Below are 21243 nucleotides of genomic sequence, written 5' to 3' on the forward strand. Positions count from 1 at the left end.
TGTGCAGTGACTGACAGCTTTACTGTCCAATCAGCTTCTCCACAAAAGAATCCAGCTGGTCTTCATCTTTGATGCCCACAAACTGGTCGATGACATCACCGCCCCACATCGCTATCACCGTGGGAACAGCCGACACCTAGAAAATGATGACATCACACTGACTTGTGGCTTATTGAACAAACTCAGAGGCTGTCTTGAAAGTTTAGACTGTTGCGATCTATTGATCATCTTTAATGTGGTCTCAAATGTTTCTCACAGTATTTAAACCATTTCATATCTAAACTTTTGAGCACATTTGCTGTTGGTTCTATGAAGGAAAAGCAACATTAGTAAGAATGTGTTTTGTGTATTTAAAGGTCTTTTGTGTCTGCTGTGAGTGGCAGCGGTGTGTCCCGTACCCCGTACTCAATGGCGAGATCTGTGTGCTCATCGACATCAACTTTGGACATGGCGATCCGACCTTTCTGTTTGGCGATGGCCTTTCCCAGCCGTGGACCAAGAATTTTACAGGGACCACACCACCTAAAACACACATCGCTATCACATCATTATGTCATTAAACACACATCATCTACATAAACTATACACACAAACTACAAACAAAGAAATTAAACAAGCACCAACAAACACCAAACAAAACAAATTAAACACACAACCTATAAACACAAACAATTAAAGAAACACCACAAAAAAATAAAAATAAACACACAACCTAAAAAATACAAATAAAAAATTAAACAAACACCACACAAAACAAACAAATTAAATAAAAACACAACCTATAAACACAAACTAATTAAAAAACACATACTACCTTTAAACAAACAAAACTTTAAACAAACACCACACAAAACAAATTAAACACACACAAACAAAATATTAAACAAACACCACACAAAACAAATTAAACACACACAAACAAAATATTAAACAAACACCACACAAAACAAACAAATTAAATAAACACTCCACCTATAACACAAACAAAAAATAAATATCACCTAAAGCACAAATAAACACACACACTTATAAATCACAAACAAAATCCAAAAACCCACCTAGAATTAATAACAACCAACTAGAATAACAACCTAAAAAAAGACCACTCGAAGCACAAAGTGCACACAGCAAATAATGTGCCATCTGGCTAAAAACATATCAGCTTTCCTGGATCAGATGTCTTCAACGGAAATGATGTATGATGTTGTCCAGCATCATGGAATGTTAAACCAATCATATTAGGATTCAGATCACTGCAACCAGAGGTGAAAGCCATCCAAATATGGGCAGAGAGGATCGTTCACTGTAATTACATATGGCCACCAGGAGATGGCGCCAAATACATGACAAAGACTCAATGATGACTCAAATGACACAGAATGAAACTAAAGAGGTTTCGTTACTCATTATTATTTATTTTGTACATGTGTTATGTTTTATTTGTTTAGAGAGGCTTTTGGACACTTGAAGATGTTTTTCTCAGATGTTATTGGGAACAAAACAAGAGCAGTTTTTTGGAGCCACCTTATTTACACCCAGAGATATATAATGTCAAATTAGAGGCTCATGCTACTCTCCACGATCCACACACAATTTAACACACAATTAAATTGGTCATTAATTGGCCGATACATTTTGGTGGCCGATACATCGGTGCATCCCTAGTGATAATATATGTGTGATTTTGTTTTAGTTAAAAGAACTCTACCAGGAAAAGATAAATCTCTTTGAAGCCAATTATTAAATCTTAGTTTTGCATTTTTAAGTCCTTACAGAGTTTTTCTTAGAAATCTGGATGCCAAGGTACTTCACACTATCTTTAATGGGTATGCTAATCATTGAGGTTTCTAGGGTATCATATAAACAAAGGATTTCACATTTAGGAATGTTTAATTTTAGGCCAGATGCATCTGAAAAAGCATTTATAATTTCAAGAGCTTTACTAATTTGATCTAGTGAGATTCTTATCTCCCGATCAAAAATTGGCACACCTTTAATATCAGTGTTGTTTCGAATACTCAGGGAGAGTAATTCTACAACTATTAGGAAGAGGAAAGGTGAAATACCACAACCTTGCCTTACTCCCCTATTAATAGGAAATCTATTAGAGGTATCAAATTGTAAGAGAACAGAACTATTAATATCCTTATATATCATTTTTATTACTTTAATGAATTTTTCTCCAAAGCCAAATAGATCTAGAGTTGAAAATATAAATTTATGTTCGATGGTGTCAAAAGCTTTGTAGAAATCCAAAAACAATATAACTGCATCCGAATTTACGTGATGTGCGTAATCTATAAGATCTAATACTAGCCTGATATTAGAGCTAATATGTCGTTTGGGCATAAAACCTGTTTGAGTTTCATTAATTATTTCAGATAGATATGTTTTTAATCTTTTGGCATATACTAATGAGAAAGGTTTATAATCTATATTTAGTAATGTCATTGGTCTCCAGTTCTCAAGGGACAGAGGATCTTTTCCCGGTTTCGGTATCAGGGTAATAAGACCTTGTTTCACGGTAGTACATAATTCTTCATTAATAATACATTCAGTGTATACTCTAAGCAATGGTACCTTGATGATTTCCCAAAAGTGTGCAAAAAACTCAACAGTTAGTCCGTCTGAACCCGGGGACTTACCCTTCTTCATAGAATGTACTGCCTTGGTAAGTTCATCTAAAGAGAGATCATTTTCACAATCAATTCTAAACTGACTTGAGATCATTGGAGTGCATGGCTTGATTTTTTGTAAAAAAAGATTTTGCATCGTTTTCATTATAATCTGAATTATATAGTTTGTTATAAAAAGAATATACATATTTGTTGATTTGAGAGGGGTTCTTAAAGAAATAGCTGGTATTTTTCTCTCCCATTTCTAACCATTTACATTTATGCATTTGGCAGATGCTTTTATACAAAGTGACTTACAGTGCACTTATTACAGGGACAATCCCCCCGGAACAACCTGGAGTTAAGTGTCTTACTCAAGGACACAATGGTGGTGGCTGTGGGGTTTGAACCGGTGTTCCTCAAATGACCAGATTACCAGTTATGTGCTTAGACCACTACACCACCAACACTCCTTTGGCTTGTGATCTTATAAAGCCACCTTTAGCCAAATCTAAATAAAGATCATCTATTTCTTTCCGGAGTTGAAATAAGTTTGCTTCTTCCACTGTGCTAAGAGTCTCTTTGGACAGTAACTTGTTGAGATCGTTTAGAATATCTTGGCATCTTTTATAATTGGCTAATTTAAGTTCTTTACCACGACGCATTGCCAATTGTATGACTTTAAATTTAAAGAATTCCCACTTTTGGGCATGACTCATAGAGTCATTCTCTAAAATAGATGCACATTTAACAACCATTTCTACAAATTTAGCATCAGAAAGTAGCTTATTGTTAAATTTCCAATAACCACAAATTCTCTTATAACGGTCTATGTTTCCCATTAATGAAATTGATATAAATCTGTGATCTGACAAAGGTGAGAATCCATTTGAAGTATCTGAGACAAACTGAATGGCATTAGTAGATAAGAGCCAAAAGTCAATTCGTGATTTTCGAGTGAGAGCATTATTAGTCCATTATTAGTATTATTAGCATTATTGTTTTTCGGAGGGAGTCTATCCACAGAGTCATTGGGGGCTTCATTAAAGTCTCCACCTAGCAGTAGATATGCATCTTTGTATTTACTTTTGAGGTCTAATAATATATGATTAAGTTTCTTAAACATGCTTACATTTAAAGAGTTGTTATTATGTCCATAAACATTGCATATAATCAATTTCATATTATCTATGTTTAAGATTATTATAATCCATCTTCCTACCCCAGAATAAACTGTTTCCACTATATCTCCTTTAAATTTATTTAAGAGAACTGCGACCCCTGCTGAATGGTTTGTGCCATGACAGAAAAATGCCAAATCACACCATTGAGATTTCCAAAACTTTGAGTCAGTGTCACAAGAGTGTGTTTCTTGAAAAAAAATTATTTGAGCCTCCTTATGTTTAGTAAAAAGAAAAAGTGCCTTCCTTTTGTCAATATCCCTTTGACCTCTGGCATTAAGAGAAATAAAATTTAGTTTCCCAAAATTAAAAACTGTCATCCAAAAATAAGAACAATAAGAACCAAAAAACTTAAACCTCCAAAGCTAGTTACTTGTTAAAGTACAAAACAAATAAACCCATCGGGATCTTACACATGCAACATGATATCAACAGAATTCTTACAAAGCTGTAATATGAACCTTTAGAGACAAGTTTTAGAATTATCGACAGAAAACATCAACTGTAAATATCAGTGTGTCCATATTCTCTCAGTATTTACTAAACGTCAATATTAACCCTTTTACCTTTGATGTAAGAAAAAGGCATTAGCGAATGATGTTTTTTTGCCTTCTAAAGGCCACGCTTTGGCCTGAGCCGCTCTTTCATCTAGTGACAGGTCTTCCTTTAAGCGTAAATGGGCTTCCTCGAGGAATTTTGAACCTCGTGCATCTCTCCAGACGATATCACGAAAGTAACGCATGCTGAACTGTATGATTCTAACTCTTATTAAATATATATTTTTAAATATATGTATATAAAAATATGTTGATGTATCATTCATTTACATTTATGCATTTGGCAGACACTTTTATCCAAAGCCACTTACAGTGCACTTATTACAGGGACAATCCCCCCGGAGCAACCTGGAGTTAAGTGCCTTACTCAAGGACACAATGGTGGTGACTGTGGGGATCAAACCAGCAACCTTCTGATTACCAGTTATGGGCTTTAGCCCACTACACCACCACTCCATCATTTATACAGACACACACACTCTCTCTCTCTCTCTCTCTCTCTCTCTCTCTCACACACACTCACATATTCACACACAAACACACATTCCAAACACAACCTCTAAACCCAACACATCCCCTAAACAATCCCCTAAACCCAACTCAACCCCTAAACCCAACACAGCCCCTAAACCCAACTGTTACGACCCCTAGGGTTGTCTAAGGGTACGAGGGGGTAACATTTTAATTGTAAATGGATTTAAGGTGTGTGTTGGGTTGGCAAATGACAAAAAGCAACCAGGCAAGTAAACGGTATAAAAAGGTAATTTATTCTGAGTTGTATCACCGTAACGAAAAGTCAAAGATAACTGAATAGGGTGTTTACAGGTTGTGCAAAGAACATACTAATAATGAAACCAGAGAGAAAAAGGACACAAGTGGAGCCAAAGAAAAGAAAGAATCAAAACAAAACAATAACTTATTTTTATAGCCCTCTAAACTCAATAAATTGTTAGTTCAAACAAAACGCAAGAAAGAAAATATAACGGGTCTTCAGCGTTGGAAACGCCAATGTCTAAACTATTCTGCCTATCAAACAAAACACCAAAAGTACAGGGGTTGGCACTCACTCCTAACCTAAGGTGTCTAATACAAAAATCACAGTCTACGTGGTGCAAGGTGTATGTCACGTGACTTCTTACCTGTCCAATTTTCCACTCTGGTTAGATGAGCAGAGAGTTATATAAATAATACTGATGAAGTCACATAACCACGAATGGGTAACAAGTGACTTTGTCAGTAAACATAAAGAATGTACAAGGTCACAAAGAACCAGGGGCAATACACAAAATCAGCAGCTAACAAGTAAAGCTGTCATCAAACGAAAAAAGGCTGCAAACACATGGATTCAAACAGCTTTTAAAGGGAAGGAAAGGCCATCCATTGGTGGAGAGTGGAGATGATGTCATCAGGGTAATTAAGATTGGCAGCCCAGATAACCAATAACAGCAACCTAATCAGAGTGTGTAAAAAAAAGGGAACACAAAACAAACATGCATACACATACATGCATAGGGATGTAACAACAACACAAACCCTAAACCTTACACAACTCCTAAACCCAACACAACCCCTAAACCCAACACAACTCCTAAACCCAACACAAACCCTAAACCTAACACAACTCCTAAACAAAACACAACCCCTAAACCCAACACAACCTCTAAACCCAACACAAACCCTCAACCTAACACAACTCCTAAATCCAACACACCCCCTAAACCTAACACAACCCCTAAACCCAACACAACTCCTAAACCTAACACAACTCCTAAACCCAACACAAACCCTAAACCCAACACAACTCCTAAACCTAACACAACTCCTAAACCCAACACAACTCCTAAACCCAACACAACTCCTAAACCTAACACAACTCCTAAATCCAACACACCCCCTAAACCTAACACAACCCCTAAACCCAACACAACTCCTAAACCCAACACAACTCCTAAACCTAACACAACTCCTAAATCCAACACACCCCCTAAACCTAACACAACCCCTAAACCCAACACAACTCCTAAACCTAACACAACTCCTAAACCCAACACAAACCCTAAACCCAACACAACTCCTAAACCTAACACAACTCCTAAACCCAACACAAACCCTAAACCAACACAACTCCTAAACCTAACACAACTCCTAAACCTAACACAACCCCTAAACCTAACACAACCCCTAAACCCAACACAACTCCTAAACCTAACACAACTCCTAAACCTAACACAACCCCTAAACCCAACACAACTCCTAAACCTAACACAACTCCTAAACCTAACACAACCCCTAAACCCAACACAAACCCTAAACCCAACACAACTCCTAAACCTAACACAACTCCTAAACCCAACACAAACCCTAAACCCAACACAACTCCTAAACCCAACACAACTCCTAAACCTAACACAACCCCTAAACCCAACACAACCTCTAAACCCAACACAAACCCTCAACCTAACACAACTCCTAAATCCAACACACCCCCTAAACGCAACACAACCCCTAAACCCAACACAACCCCTAAACCAAACACAAACCCTAAACCCAACACAACTCCTAAACCTAACACAACTCCTAAACCCAACACAACCCCTAAACCTAACACAACCCCTAAACCCAACACAACTCCTAAACCTAACACAACTCCTAAACCCAACACAAACCCTAAACCCAACACAACTCCTAAACCTAACACGACCCCTAAACCCAACACAACCCCTAAACCTAATACAACCCCTAAACCCAACACAAACCCTAAACCTAACACAACACCTAAACCCAACACAAACCCCTAAACCTAACACAACTCCTAAACCTAACACAACCCCTAAACCTAACACAACCCCTAAACCAAACACAACCTCTAAACCCAACACAACTCCTAAACCCAACACACCCCCTAAACCCAACACAAACCTTAAACCTAACACAACCCCTAAACCCAACACAAACCCCTAAACCTAACACAACCCCTAAACCTAACACAACCCCTAAACCAAACACAACCTCTAAACCCAACACAAACCCTAAACCCAACACAAACCCCTAAATCTAACACAACTCTAAACCTAACACAACCCCTAAACCTGACACAACCCCTAAACCCAACACAAACCCTAAACCCAACACAACCCCTAAACCCAACACATCCCCTAAACCCAACACAACCTCTAAACCCAACACAACCCCTAAATCTAACACAACTCTAAACCTAAAACAACCCCTAAACCCGACACAACCCCTAAACCCAACACAAACCCTAAACCCAACACAACCCCTAAATCTAACACAACTCTAAACCTAACACAACCCCTAAACCCGACACAACCCCTAAACCCAACACAACCTCTAAACCCAACACAACCCCTAAACCCAACACAACCTCTAAACCCAACACAAACCCTAAACCCAACAAATCCCCTAAACCCAACACAACCCCTAAACCTAACACAACCCCTAAACCCAACACATCCCCTAAACGCTGATTATGGCTGCTGCGTTGCGAGCTCCGATACAACACTGCGGTTTATTGTTTGTTTTGTTTACAGTTCTTTGTTTTTTTGTCTTGGATGTTGTCTGCCTTATTGTTTACGACAGACAAACTCTTTTGGACATTGGTTCTACAATCACACATCGAAAACCGGACTTCAAATTCCTAAATGCCGACCCGCTGTTTACAAACACGCCGGCGGAGCCCTTTGTCTGGGCTGCCCGGCCGCGGAAATGCAGAAGGAAAAGGGGGAAAAGAGCCGGCGCTCTCATCAGAGTAAGACGTCGCGTAAATCGACCCCCACTACCCAGTATACTACTGGCAAATGTTCAGTCTCTGGACAACAAGCTCTGCGAGCCGAGAGCGCGGATCTCTTTCCAACGGGAGATGTTCCGGTCCGCCTCTGATGACGACATCGAGGTTTAAGCTGACAGCGTAACGTGTTTCATCAGGAAGTGCGTAGAGGACGTTGTTCTAACCAAAACAATACGGATATACCCCAACCAGAAACCATGGGTTAACGGCCATGTTTGCGCGGCACTCAATTCGCGGACCTCCGCTTTTAATTCTTCTAACACGGAGGAGCGTAAACAAGCCAGTTATGCTCTCCGTAGCTCTATCAGTGCAGCAAAACGCCAGTACAGGCACAAACTTGAAGGTCAGTTCAACACCACTGACTCTAGAAGTATGTGGCAGGGAATTAACACCATCACGGACTACAAATGGAATAAAGACTCCGCCGTGAACACCGCTGCATCTCTCCCGGACTTAATACATTTTATGCTCGTTTTGAGGACAATAACACCGCCCTTGCGGAGAGAGCACTCACGGCTGACGCTTCAGAGGTTTGTTCACTCTCCATCTCTGTTGTGGATGTAACCCGATCCTTCCGAAAGGTGAACATCCGTAAAGCCACGGGTCCAGACGGCATTCCGGGTCACGTCATCAGAGCGTGCGCAAATCAACTGGCTGGTGTTTTTACGGACATTTTCAACCTGTCCCTCTCCCTGTCTGTAGTCCCCACATGCTTCAAAACATCAACCATTGTGCCTGTACCAAAGCAAGCCAAAATCACTTGGTTAAATGACTGGTGTCCTGTTGCTCTGACCCCATCATCAGCAAATGCTTTGAGAGGTTAATCAGAGATTACATCTGCTCTGCCCCCCTCTTTGGACCCATTGCAGTTTGCCTACCGCAACAACCGCTCCACTGATGATGCCATTGCATCTACAATACACACTGCTCTCTCCCACCTGGAAAAAAGGAACACATATGTGAGAATGCTGTTTGTAGACTACAGCTCAGCATTCAACACCATAGTGCCCTCCAAACTGGATGAGAAACTCAGGCTCTGGGCTTAAACAGCTCGCTGTGCAGCTGGATCCTGGATTTCCTGTCAGGCAGACGTCAGGTGGTTAGAATGGGCAGCAACATCTCCTCATCACTGACCCTCAACACTGGAGCCCCGCAGGGCTGTGTTCTCAGCCCACTCCTGTATTCCCTGTACACACACGACTGTGTGGCCACACATAGCTCCAATGCCATCATCAAGTTTGCTGATGATACGACGGTGGTAGGTCTGATCACTGACGATGATGAAAGAGCCTACAGAGAGGAGGTGCACACTCTGACACACTGGTGTCAGGAGCACAACCTCTCCCTCAATGTCAGTAAAACCAAGGCGCTTGTGGTGGACTTCAGGAGGAAAGACAGAGAACACAGCCCCATCACCATCAATGGAGCACCGGTGGAGAGAGTCAGCAGTTTCAAGTTCCTCGGTGTCCACATCACTGAGGAACTCACATGGTCCATCCACACTGAGGCCGTTGTGAAGAAGGCTCACCAGCGCCTCTTCTTCCTGAGATGGCTGAGGAAGTTTGGAATGAACCACCACATCCTCACACGGTTCTACACTAGTACTGTAGAGAGCATCCTGACTGGCTGCATCACCGCCTGGTACGGCAACTTCCAGAAACATCATCGGAGGTGAGCTTCCCTCCCTCCAGGACATATATAACAGGCGGTGTGTGAAAAAAGCTCGGAGGATCATCAGAGACTCCAGCCACCCGAGTCATGGTCTGTTCTCACTGCTACCATCAGGCAGGCGGTATCGCAGCATCAGGACCCTCACCAGCCGACTATATGACAGCTTCTTCCCCCAAGCAATCAGACTGTTGAACACTTGATCTATCAGGATCAATAATTAGCACTGCACTTTATTAATCTATAATCTCACACTGGACTGTCAACATATTCTCCTCAATACAACTACTTACTGTATATATATATATATATATATATATATATATTTCATATACTCGTTACTTATTGTATTGTATATTGTGTATTCTATATTGTGTGTATTGTTTACTGTACATTGTATATTATTATTGTGTTGTGTAAGTATGTTGTTTACTGTAATTGGTATATGTCTCGTCACTGTCATGACTGCTATGTTGCTCGGAACTGCACACAAGAATTTCACCTACTGTTGCACTTGTGTATATGGTAATGTGACAATAAAGTGATTTGATTTGATTTGATTTGAAACCCAACACAGAAATATGTTTCAGTCATAATGAACATTCTGTATTTTAGAGATGATTTAGAGACATTTAGAAAGTTACAAATGGATATTTATATTTAAATAAATGTATTATTAAAATGTTCTGTGGGTCCAAGAATCCTCTTGCTGCAATGCAGGTCTTTGGTATTTAGAAGCTTCTAGTTTAGGACCTGTGAGGAGTTTCTCAAACTAGAGACTTTTGTCTTTCTGTTGTGCATCTGTCCATCCACTTCCCTCTCTATCCTGGTTAGAGATTAGTTTTTCAAATAGTAATGCATGAATAGCCTTCATCTCTCTAAAACAATAGACTTTAGGAGAAAATAGAATTTCAGCAGAATGTGTTTCTATTTGCCCATTTCTAAAACCAAAATGTTTTTTGGAAGTGTAAAGCAACTTTATCCCACTGTATTGGGATCGGTAGGGCAATGATTTTCAATTGTTACAATAATAAGAACATTTCCTTGAGAACCAAATTAGCAATTTAAAATGCTTTTGTAAGGAATATGTGACAGTATATGTTTGCCATCACGGGTAAAGCAAAAATCTAATAAATACCACTAAAAACAATTATTACAAATAGTAAAGATATTTTGCAATTAATGATTTTACGGGCGGGTGTGGGGATACTCACGAGCCCCCGGCTGAGTGCCACTATGTTGGAGTTTACCCCGGTGGACGAGAGGGTCGCCTCCCTACGCCTACAGGTTGTGGGGGGAAAACTCTGACTGTTGTCTGTGCATATGCACCGAACAGCAGTTCAGAGTATTCGGCCTTCTTGGAGACCCTGAATGGAGTCCTGAATAGGGCCCCAGTAGGGGGCTTCATAGTGATGCTGGGTGACTTCAACGCACACGTGGGAAATTACAGGGATTGGGAGGAACGGCCTCCCCGATCTGAACTCAAGTGGATGTTTGTTATTAGACTTCTGTGCTAGTCATGGATTATCTATAACAAACACCATGTTCGAACATAAGGATGCTCATAAGTGTACGTGGTAGCAGAGCACCCTAGGCTGAAGGTCGATGATCGATTTTGTAATCGTGTCGTCGGATCTGAGGCCATATGTTTTGGACACTCGGGTGAAGAGAGGGGCAGAGCTGTCAACCGATCACCATCTGGTGGTGAGTTGGATCAGGGGGTGGGGAAAGACTCTGGACAGATAGGGAAGCCCAAGCGAGTAGTGCGGGTGAACTGGGAACGTTTGGAGGAGGTCCCTATCCGCGAGATCTTCAACTCACACCTCCGGCGGAGCTTTTCAGGCATCCCTGCGGAGGTTGGGAACATTGAACCGGAGTGGGCAATGTTCAAATCTTCCATTGCCGAAGCCGCGGTGGAGAGCTGCGGCCTCAATGTTTTAGGTGCCGCAAGGGGTGGTAACCCTTGACCACCGTGGTGGACACTGGTGGTCAGGGAAGCCGTCCGACTGAAGAAAGAGGCCTTCCGGGATTTGTTGTCCCGGAGGTCTCCGGAGGCAGTTGCAAGGTACCGACAGGCCCGAAGGGCTGCGGCCTCGGCCGTGAGGGATGCAAAGCAGTGGGTGTGGGAAAAGTTCGGAGAAGCCATGGAGAAGGACTTTCGGCGGTGTTAAACGGGGAACCATCCAAGCTGTATACAGCAAAGATGGGACGCTGTTGACCTCAACCGAGGAGGTTATTGGGCGGTGGAAGGAACACTTTGAAGAACTCCTAAATCCCAACACGCCCTCTATGCTAGAGGCAGAGCCGGAGGTTGATGGGGGATCAGATTCTATTTCCATGGGGGAGGTCACTGAGGTAGTCAAACAACTCCGCAGTGGCAAAGCCCCGGGGATTGATGAGATCCGACCAGAAATGCTGAAAGCTTTGGATGTGGAGGGGGTGTCATGGATGACACGCCTCTTCAACATTAGCGTGGAAATCTGGGACAGTGCCTAAGGAGTGGCAGAACGGGGTGGTGGTTCCCCTCTTCAAAAAAGGGGATCAGAGAGTGTGTGCCAACTACAAGGGTATCACACTTCTCAGCCTCCCTGGTAAAGTTTACTCCAAGGTGCTGGAGAGGAGGGTTCGGCCGATTGTCGAACCTCAGATTGAAGAGGAACAATGCGGTTTTCGACGACGGACCAGATCTTTACTCTCGCAAGGATCCTGGAGGGGGCCTGGGAGTATGCCCATCCGGTCTACATGTGTTTTGTGGATCTGGAGAAGGCGTATGACTGGGTCCCCCGGGGGAGACTGTGGGAGGTGCTGCGGGAGTACGGGGTGAGGGGGTCCCTTCTTAGGGCGATCCAATCCCTGTACGTCCAAAGCGAGAGCTGTGTTCGGGTCCTCGGCACGAAGTCGAGTTCATTCCATGTGGGAGTTGGTCTCCGCCAAAGCTGCGCTTTGTCACCAATCCTGTTTGTGATATTCATGGACAGGATATCGAGGCGTAGTCGGGGTGGGGAAGGTGTGCGGTTCGGTGGGCTGGGGATCTCATCGCTGCTTTTTGCAGATGATGTTGTCTTCATGTTATCGGTCCGTGACCTTCAGCTCTCACTGGATCACTTGGCAGTCGAGTGTGAAGCAGCTGGGATGAGGATTAGCACCTCTAAATCTGAGGCCATGGTTCTCAGCAGGAAACCGATGGAGTGCATACTCCAGGTAGGGAAGGAGGTATTGCCCCAAGTGAAGGAGTTCAAGTAACTCGGGGTCTTGTTCACGAGTGAGGGCACAATGGAGCGGGAGGTTGGCCGGAGAATCGGGGCAGTGGGGGCAGTATTGCACTCGCTCTATCACACCGTTGTCACGAAAAGAGAGCTGAGCCGAAAGGCAAAGCTCTCGATCTACCGGTCAATTTTTGTTCCTACCCTCACCTATGGTCATGAAGGCTGGGTCATGACCGAAATAACTAGGTCGCGAGTACAAGCGGCCGAAATGGGCTTCCTCAGAAGGGTGGCAGGCTTCTCCCTTAGAGATAGGGTGAGGAGCGCAGTCATCCGTGAGGAGCTCGGAGTAGAGCCGCTGCTCCTTTGCGTCGAAAGGAGTCAGTTGAGGTGGTTTGCTGGCCACCTCCCTAGGGAGGTGTTTCAGGCACGTCCAGCTGGGAGGAGGCCTCGGGGAAGACCCAGGATTAGGTGGAGAGATTACATCTCCCCACTGGCCTGGGAATGCCTCGGGGTCCCCCAGTCAGAGCTGGTTAATGTGGCTCGGGATAGGGAAGTTTGGGGCCCCCTGCTGGAGCAGCTGCCCCCGCGACCCGACTTCGGATAAGCAGTTGAAGATGGATGGATGGATGGATGAATTAATGATTTTGACTGTATTTATTTTTCTCCCAATTTTGGATGCCCAATTCCCAATGTGCTCTAAGTCCTCATGGTGGCTTAGTGACTTGCCTCAATCCGGTTGGCAGAGGATGAATCTCAGTTGTCTCCACATCTGAGACTGTCAATCCGTGCATCTTATCACGTGGCTTGTTGAGCAGGTTACCACAACTCACCACACGCCCCACCGAGAGCGAACCACATTATAGCGACCACAAGGAGGTTACCCCATGTGACTCTACCCTCCCTAGCAACCGGGCCAATTTGGTTGCTTAGAACAGTGGTTCTCAAACTTTTTCAGGAGGAGGCCCCCTTGTGTAGGGTGAATCCTTTTGTGGCCCCCCAAAAGAAAACTCATGACGAAAACATCCTCAAACGTACAATTTTACTTACAAATTTTAGATTTTACCAAAAACAAATGAATTTGTACAATGCTGGAACAACAGTTCTGTTTGTAGCTTTATGTCTCTGATGTTGAATATGCAAAATTAGTTAAATTCTACATTTCATAAAATATAACATTTTTTATAAAAAATATTTTTGACAGTTAACAATAATATTGTCTGAAAAGTGCAACAAAAGTATTGAATACTGAACAGTAATTTATGATGTTCATAGTAAAAGATGAACACTGAAAAATTAATTTACTGATTGTAAAAAGTGCATTAAACTTCTTAAATTTTAATGTAGTAAATGACAGTGGCTCAAGTTTGGTTTGCAATTTGAACAGCAATCTGTTTTTTCAGCAATCTTTTTTCTGCAAGAAACAAAAAAAATTCTGCTCTACTTAAAGAAATAGTTTTTCAATATAGAAGACACATGCAGACACATCAATTTAGTAACCACTGTTCAAGTACACACAACCTCAGTGGGAAGGGTGAGACTGTCTTTCTTTGCAGAGCTTATCAATTCTGGGTGTTATTGGGGACAGGCAAACTCTCAAGTCATCTTCCACATTAAGCCGTGCCCTGTATTTTGTCTTTATTGCCATCATGGCTGAGAAAGATGCCTCACAAAGGTATGTTGTTGGGAAAGGCAGCAATATTCTCATGGCCTGAAGAGCAACCTCCTTGTACTCCTTTTCAACTGTGGGCCAAAATTCTGCTGGGCCCTGCTGATTAAATCTCATCCTGAGAGTACGATCACTGGACAGTTCCAAAAGTTCATCTTCAGCCTTTCCACTGAGGCCACTGGCCATCACATCACAAGAAAAGGGATCTCGAACCCAGTCATATTTCTCCATGTCAATGTCTGTGAAGTAGCAACTGAAATGTTCATTCAGTGAGGTGAGGTGACTGGTAATGGTGTTGAGCATGAAGTCCACTGCCATGCAGTTTGTATCCAAAAATTCTGATAGATTTGGAAACCAGTGATGCCTCTTTGTAGTTTGTGTACCCACAGGTCAATTTTTCTCCTGAAAGCATTTATTTTGTCACTTGCCTCCAGTATTGTGGAATAACATCCCTGAATGGACAGATTCAGTCCATTGAGACTACTGAAAATGTCTGCAAGGTAGGCTAGTTTTGCCATCCACTGTTGGTCAGAAAAAAACAGTTCTAGATCAGGTTTATGTTCTTTCAAAAAATCATGAAGCTCACGTCTGAGTTCAAACACTCGCTGTAAAACTTTTCCACGCGAGAGCCACCGCACCTCTGAATGGAACAGTAGCCGATCATGAGCTGCTCCCATCTCTGTGCATAGTTTTGCGAAGAGACGTGACTTTAACGGTCTTGACTTCACGAAGTTGACAGCCGCTACTACTACTTCCAACACATCATGCAGGTCGGGTGCCATTAACTTCGATGCAAGTGCTTGACGATGAAGCATACAGTGAGTGGCTGTGATCTTTGGATTTATGGCTTGAATTCGGGTGACAACTCCACTCTTGCGCCCAGTCATTGCTGCCGCACCATCAGTGCAAACAGACACGCATTTTTCCCAGCTCAGATTTTCTTCTACCATAAAAGTGTCCAACATTTTGAAAATTTCCTCACCTGTAGCTCTCCCCTCGAGTTCTTTTGAAAATAAAAAATCTTCCATAATTTTACTGTCCCATAAATATCGAACGTACACTAATACCTGCGCAGCACTACTAACGTCAGTGCATTCATCAAGCTGAAGTGCGAACTGCTCACACGATCGTAATCTTTCGGTCAGTTGAGATTTTACATCAAAAGAAATGTCTTTGATCCGCCTGCTTACTGTATCGTTGGACAGCGGTATGGATTTAATCTTATTCGCGGCCTCCTCCCCGATCATCACTCGGCACATATCCACTGCTGCTGGAAGTATTAATTCCTCTCCGACTGTGTGAGGCTTTTTACATTTGGCTATTCGCAGGGCTGCAAGATACGATGCATGCTGTGCTTTCTCAGGTATTGTCGTGATGTTAGTCAGTCGTACCTTTTGCTTGACGTATTCTTCTTTCTTTCTCTGAAAAAATCCTTACTTTTATTTGCATGCTCGGATGAATTGTTGTGAGATGTCGGTTGAGTTTATATGGTTTCAGTGCTTCAACGGATAAAATCTTCAAGCACAGTGTGCACTGTGGTCTGCCGTCACTATATTCCATAAAGCCATATTTTATGTACGAAGTCGTCAAATTTACGCAGTTTCGTTTTTTCACGCTGGGCTCTTCTGTTGTGACCTTCTCAGCCGAGACACTGCATCCTCTATCTAAAAACTTGTCCATTTTAAATAGTCTTGGCATTTATCAGCGTGTTCATGTCGTTGTGTTCACTAGGCTACCTCAACGGTTTGGTGACGTTTTAGCGTAATATGATATGTATAATTGATAATATTTTTAAAATATTTAATTAAAAAAAAATACATCACACTTCACATAGGACAATCCTAACTTACATACAGGTAAAATAATTTGTAAAAATAATTTCATATTCTAGAATTTCTTTGCGGCCCCCGTAGCGCCATCTAGTGGCCCCCCAGGGGGCCGCGGCCCCCAGTTTGAGAACCGCTGGCTTAGAAGACCTGGCTGGAGTCACTCCTTACAGTATTTTTTATCAATGTTATGCATCCTTGGTGAAAGGAATCATCAATCTCTGTCAAGAACAAAAATGGCTTTATGTTCTAAAAATGGAAGAGTATATACTATATATAATTTTCATAAAGTAACTTTAACGTAATTTCTTGAGTCATATTATTTCCAGTGGTGGACAGTAACGAAGTAAATGTAATTCGTTACTGTACTTAAGTAGCTTTTTTGCGTATCTGTACTTTACTGAAGTATTTAAATTTGGGGAGACTTTTACTTTAACTCCACTACATTTCAAAGTCAAATATCTTACTTTTTACTCTACTACATTTTCAAAATCATTCGTTCCTTTTTATTTATGAGTGGATAAAAACGTAACTGGTCAAACGAGCCACCAATCACAGTACAGCGCGCGTGCTTTGTTTTGAACTTGCCTTGGCAGCATCTACTAAGCGCGAACCAGGGGTGCGTTTCCCAAAAGTATCGTTAGCCAACTATGGTCGCAAGTTCCGTCGTTATCATCATAGTTCAACGAGTCGGTGTTTCCCGAAACCAGCGTTTCCCAAACAGCATCGCAGAGTTGTGTGGTTGGAACGACAGCTCTCGACCTGTGGTTAGAAGCAGAGTTTCTTGTTATTGTAACATGTGGGCTTAATAAATTATTATCTTGAGCCAAATAAGCAAGATGACATTCAGTACAATCAGTATCATTTATTTAGAAGACATACAAATGTCCTTTATATCTTTTAGTTTGTCAATAGATTTAAAGCACTGTTTTTGAAGAGTGCGCATGTGTGAACGTGCTCTAGTGCGTAAGAACGAGCCTATGATTGAATCTGGAAATAAAGCAAATAACTGAGAAAAATATGAGATAGTCCTCAGATGACATGTCCGTAATTTATAGCAAAACATCTAGCATTAATTCGATCGCAAACAGATTCATTAAAAGTAGTTTTTACTCCACCACATGTGTGACATCATTAACCAACGTGGTTGAACAACCAATTTGCGACAATACGGTTTCGGGAAACAGTCGTGACTAGCAAGTTGATTTCTTCAACAGTGCATCGTACTACGGTAGTGGAGCAGTAAGTTACGTTGTTGTACGGGAAACGCACCCCAGAGCCGTTAAATATGAGAGTTGCGAACATAGACGGTTGCGACAGTGATCTCGCCGCCGCGCGGTCACGTGATTCGTGTAGCTCTCAATAGTTCCAAACAAATTGCGTTGCCAATGATTTTAAGCGGGGCAGAGAGCAGCAGCTATTATTGCAGCAATTTTCAATTAAAAAAATTAATACGTTTTTGTGTTTAATTTTGGAGGAAATTGGCTGCTCCCATAACATAGAATATATATATATATATATATATATATATATATATATATATATATATATATATATATATATATATATTCTATGTATGTGTGTGTGCGTGTGCGTGTGTGTATATATATATGTGTGTGCGTGTGTGTGTATATATATATATATATATATATATTAAATGGCGTTATGCAGGTTTATGTGAATGTATTATAACATTAGGATGTTAATAATTATGACCATAGACACTCGAGAAAAATATATACAGTAAATACTGTAAATGTATTATACCTTATGGGAACAGTCCCCTTCCCTCCAAAATTAAACACACAGAAAATGTATTCAATTCAAATATATATATACATCTGACTAATTAATGTCATTTTATTAATAGATTGGTGTGACATTAGTGAGACATTACTAATTACTACAAGAGTGACATTAGTCTTCATGTAGACTGAGTTAAGCAAGAGTCTTGTGACAAATTATAATAGGACATTATGGCCATAAAAAATCATAGTACTTGGATACTTAAGTACATTTGAAGGCAAATACTTTTGTACTTTTACTCAAGTGAATGTTTAAAGGCAGCACTTCTACTTTTACTTGAGTAATATTTTACCTTGAGTATCTTTACTTTAACTCAAGTACATGGTATGTGTACTTCGTCCACCACTGATTATTTCTTAGTACTTTTACTTATAGTCAAGTGAATTATTTCTTCAGTTGCAGTCCTTTTACTTAAGTAAATAAAATATGTAATCTTTCCACCACTGCTGCAGAGATACCCCAATTCTAGTATTTAATTAAGTGTGCAAATAGCATCTGCCACTACCATTTTTGTACCAGGATGTAAATAGCATTTAACACTATTTTGCACTTGCTGCTTTATGTTGCTATTTACACTTCAAATAGCCTCTGCCATAACAATATTATTATACTGTTCTCCCTCCGTGCATAAAGTTTTTATACAGATTGACAGCAAGCCAAACTCCATTCATCATTGAGTCAGAAAAACGAGCATCCAAGATCCAGTTTTTCAGTTAAGTACAGCCGATTCAACTCTATAATGAATCAGAATATATGCCCACATTACTCTTGAGCTGACTATTGACATTATGCACATTTGTCATATTTAGTAATTTTATTATATATTATATTACTTCCAGTGTATATCATGTTAGGTACCATTCTAATGACAATATTATACACTCTAAAATATTACTCTTCCAGACATTAGATTATCAAAAATATCATCATATATGTTAAATAAACAAAGTAAAGAATGCTACACATTCAAAAACAATGATTAAAGAGGATAATCCAGGATAACACTGACTGAGTATCTAATGTTCTGGCCATGAGGTCTCAATACTTCCTGTTTCCTGTTATTAAACTGCTTGCTATAATTTCAGTGTCCTCTAGGTGGCGATGAACAACTACACTTCACACATTAATAATATCTGAGAAACGGGGCAGAACAATTGTCATCTATGTTATAATCATTAGGAAAATAAAGATTGAAGAAAAAGAGAGGGTCGTCTTACCAGTAATTTCAACTTCACATTATATGCAGTGTTTTCAATGTACAGCAATCAAAAGTGTACAAAAGTACAACGTCTGCCAATAAGTCATGCACCAGTCCAACAGAACCGCAATGAGATGCTGTCAGACATTTGACGAGGTTTCAGCATCCAATTGATTGTCAAATCTATGACGGTCTACACTATTAGCGTTGAAGTAGATGTGCTGTTCTAATTTATAAGCTGCTCTTCACCAATTGATTGGAGTGTTTTTGAAGTTGCAGCTACAGGCCTAGACAAGCTCTCAGATACAGTAACATCATATATCAGTTTCTGTGAGGATAGGTGCATCCCTACTAGGACATTATTATCATTCAATGAGGATAAACCATGGTTTACAGCATAACTAAGAGAGTTTTGTCATGCCAAAGAGGATGCGTACAGAAGTGGGGATAAAATCTTGTACAGCCAGGCCTGAAACACACCAAGGAGATCAGAGTGGCCAAAAGAGCCTACTCTGAAAAGCTGAAAAAAATGTTTTCAGCCAATGATCCTGCATCTGTATGGAGAGTCCTAAAGGACATCACCAAGTACAATACACCACCCCCTTGCTCTGTAGAGAATCAACAACTGGCTGATGACTTGAATTTGTTTTTCTGCAGGCTTCAAATGCCCAGTCTCACACCCCTCCTCCACTCTGATCTTATCCGTACTTCGGATGAGACGTTAAACCGAGGTACTGACTCATAGTGGTAAAAGGCCAAATTCCCCTCTATTAGCCTTTATCAATCATGGCTTCTTAATAATCCCCATCCACTAATTGGCTCTATCACTCTACTCTCTCCTCTCCACCAATAGCTGGTGTGTGGTTAGTGTACTGGCGCACTACGGCTGCACACTGGTGTTGGGTGAGAGTCCCTGCTCACTGTGTAAAGGGCTTTGACTGTAGTGTCAGAAAAGTGCGATATAAATGAAACATTAAAAATGTAACGTTCATCACATTTAGACCTCAGAAGTGATAAATCTTTTGCGAGTGTTGTGACATTGTTTTGCAAGTCTTTCACAAATTCATCTCAAAAGACTGATCCAGTTTGTGTGGCTCATAGAGTGCTGACAGAAGATGCAAGCTCCTCTCGGACAGCTGAGATCTTGTTTCTGAGTGATCGTGCCATAGAGTTAGTGAGGTAACTCCAACGATCAGCCTGTTAAATCTATTTGATAAAGTGATATAACTGTATAATGACAGAGATTATAATATAAACAACAGGGAATGAAAAAGAACGGTACGTCTGTGACTTTGCTGGTGTTAGACTACAACCTTACGAACAGTTTCAATCAGATCCACAAGTGAGGAAATTTATAAAATGAAACCCACCAAACACTCACGATTCAGTGAGTAAAGACAGATTACAGTGTTTACATTTATGCATTTGGCAGACGCTTTTATCCAAAGTGACTTATAGAGCCCTTATTACAGGGACAATCCCCCTGGAGCAACCTGGAGTTAAGTGCCTTGCTCAAGGACACAATGATGGTGGCTGTGGGGATTGAACCAGCAACCTTCTGATTACCAGTTATGTGCTTTAGCCCACTATGCCACCACCACTCTGTTTGCATGTAATACATATAATTTGTGTTCTAATCTTCGATGAATGTACTACAGAATGTGTTTTAATATCAAAACTCTACAGTTCATTGGTTTACAGAGAGGTGCCTA

General features: G+C 41.1%; 1 protein-coding gene across 1 annotated transcript; it reads right to left on the reverse strand.

The window, feature by feature from the left end:
* Positions 1 to 4538, reverse strand: LOC127652381 (thioredoxin, mitochondrial-like). Its single transcript, XM_052138486.1, has 3 exons — positions 4363 to 4538; positions 399 to 522; positions 1 to 136 (listed from the first exon to the last, which is right to left on the reverse strand). Exons 1-3 carry the CDS (start codon positions 4536 to 4538, stop codon positions 20 to 22), a joined length of 417 nt encoding a protein of 138 aa, XP_051994446.1. The 3' UTR covers positions 1 to 19.
* Positions 4539 to 21243: the final 16705 nt, after the last annotated feature.

Source organism: Xyrauchen texanus, chromosome 12 (genome assembly GCF_025860055.1).
Source record: "Xyrauchen texanus isolate HMW12.3.18 chromosome 12, RBS_HiC_50CHRs, whole genome shotgun sequence".
Taxonomy (NCBI): domain Eukaryota; kingdom Metazoa; phylum Chordata; class Actinopteri; order Cypriniformes; family Catostomidae; genus Xyrauchen; species Xyrauchen texanus.

Bases quoted from the DNA above. Each gene is read 5' to 3' on its own strand.
- LOC127652381 (XM_052138486.1), bottom strand. From the start codon at position 4,538: ATGCGTTACTTTCGTGATATCGTCTGGAGAGATGCACGAGGTTCAAAA. The intron at 523-4,362 runs GTAAAAGGGTTA...TGTGTGTTTTAG, and splicing joins GCCTTTTTCTTACATCAAAG to GTGGTGTGGTCCCTGTAAAA. The intron at 137-398 runs GTACGGGACACA...ATCATTTTCTAG, and splicing joins ATCTCGCCATTGAGTACGGG to GTGTCGGCTGTTCCCACGGT.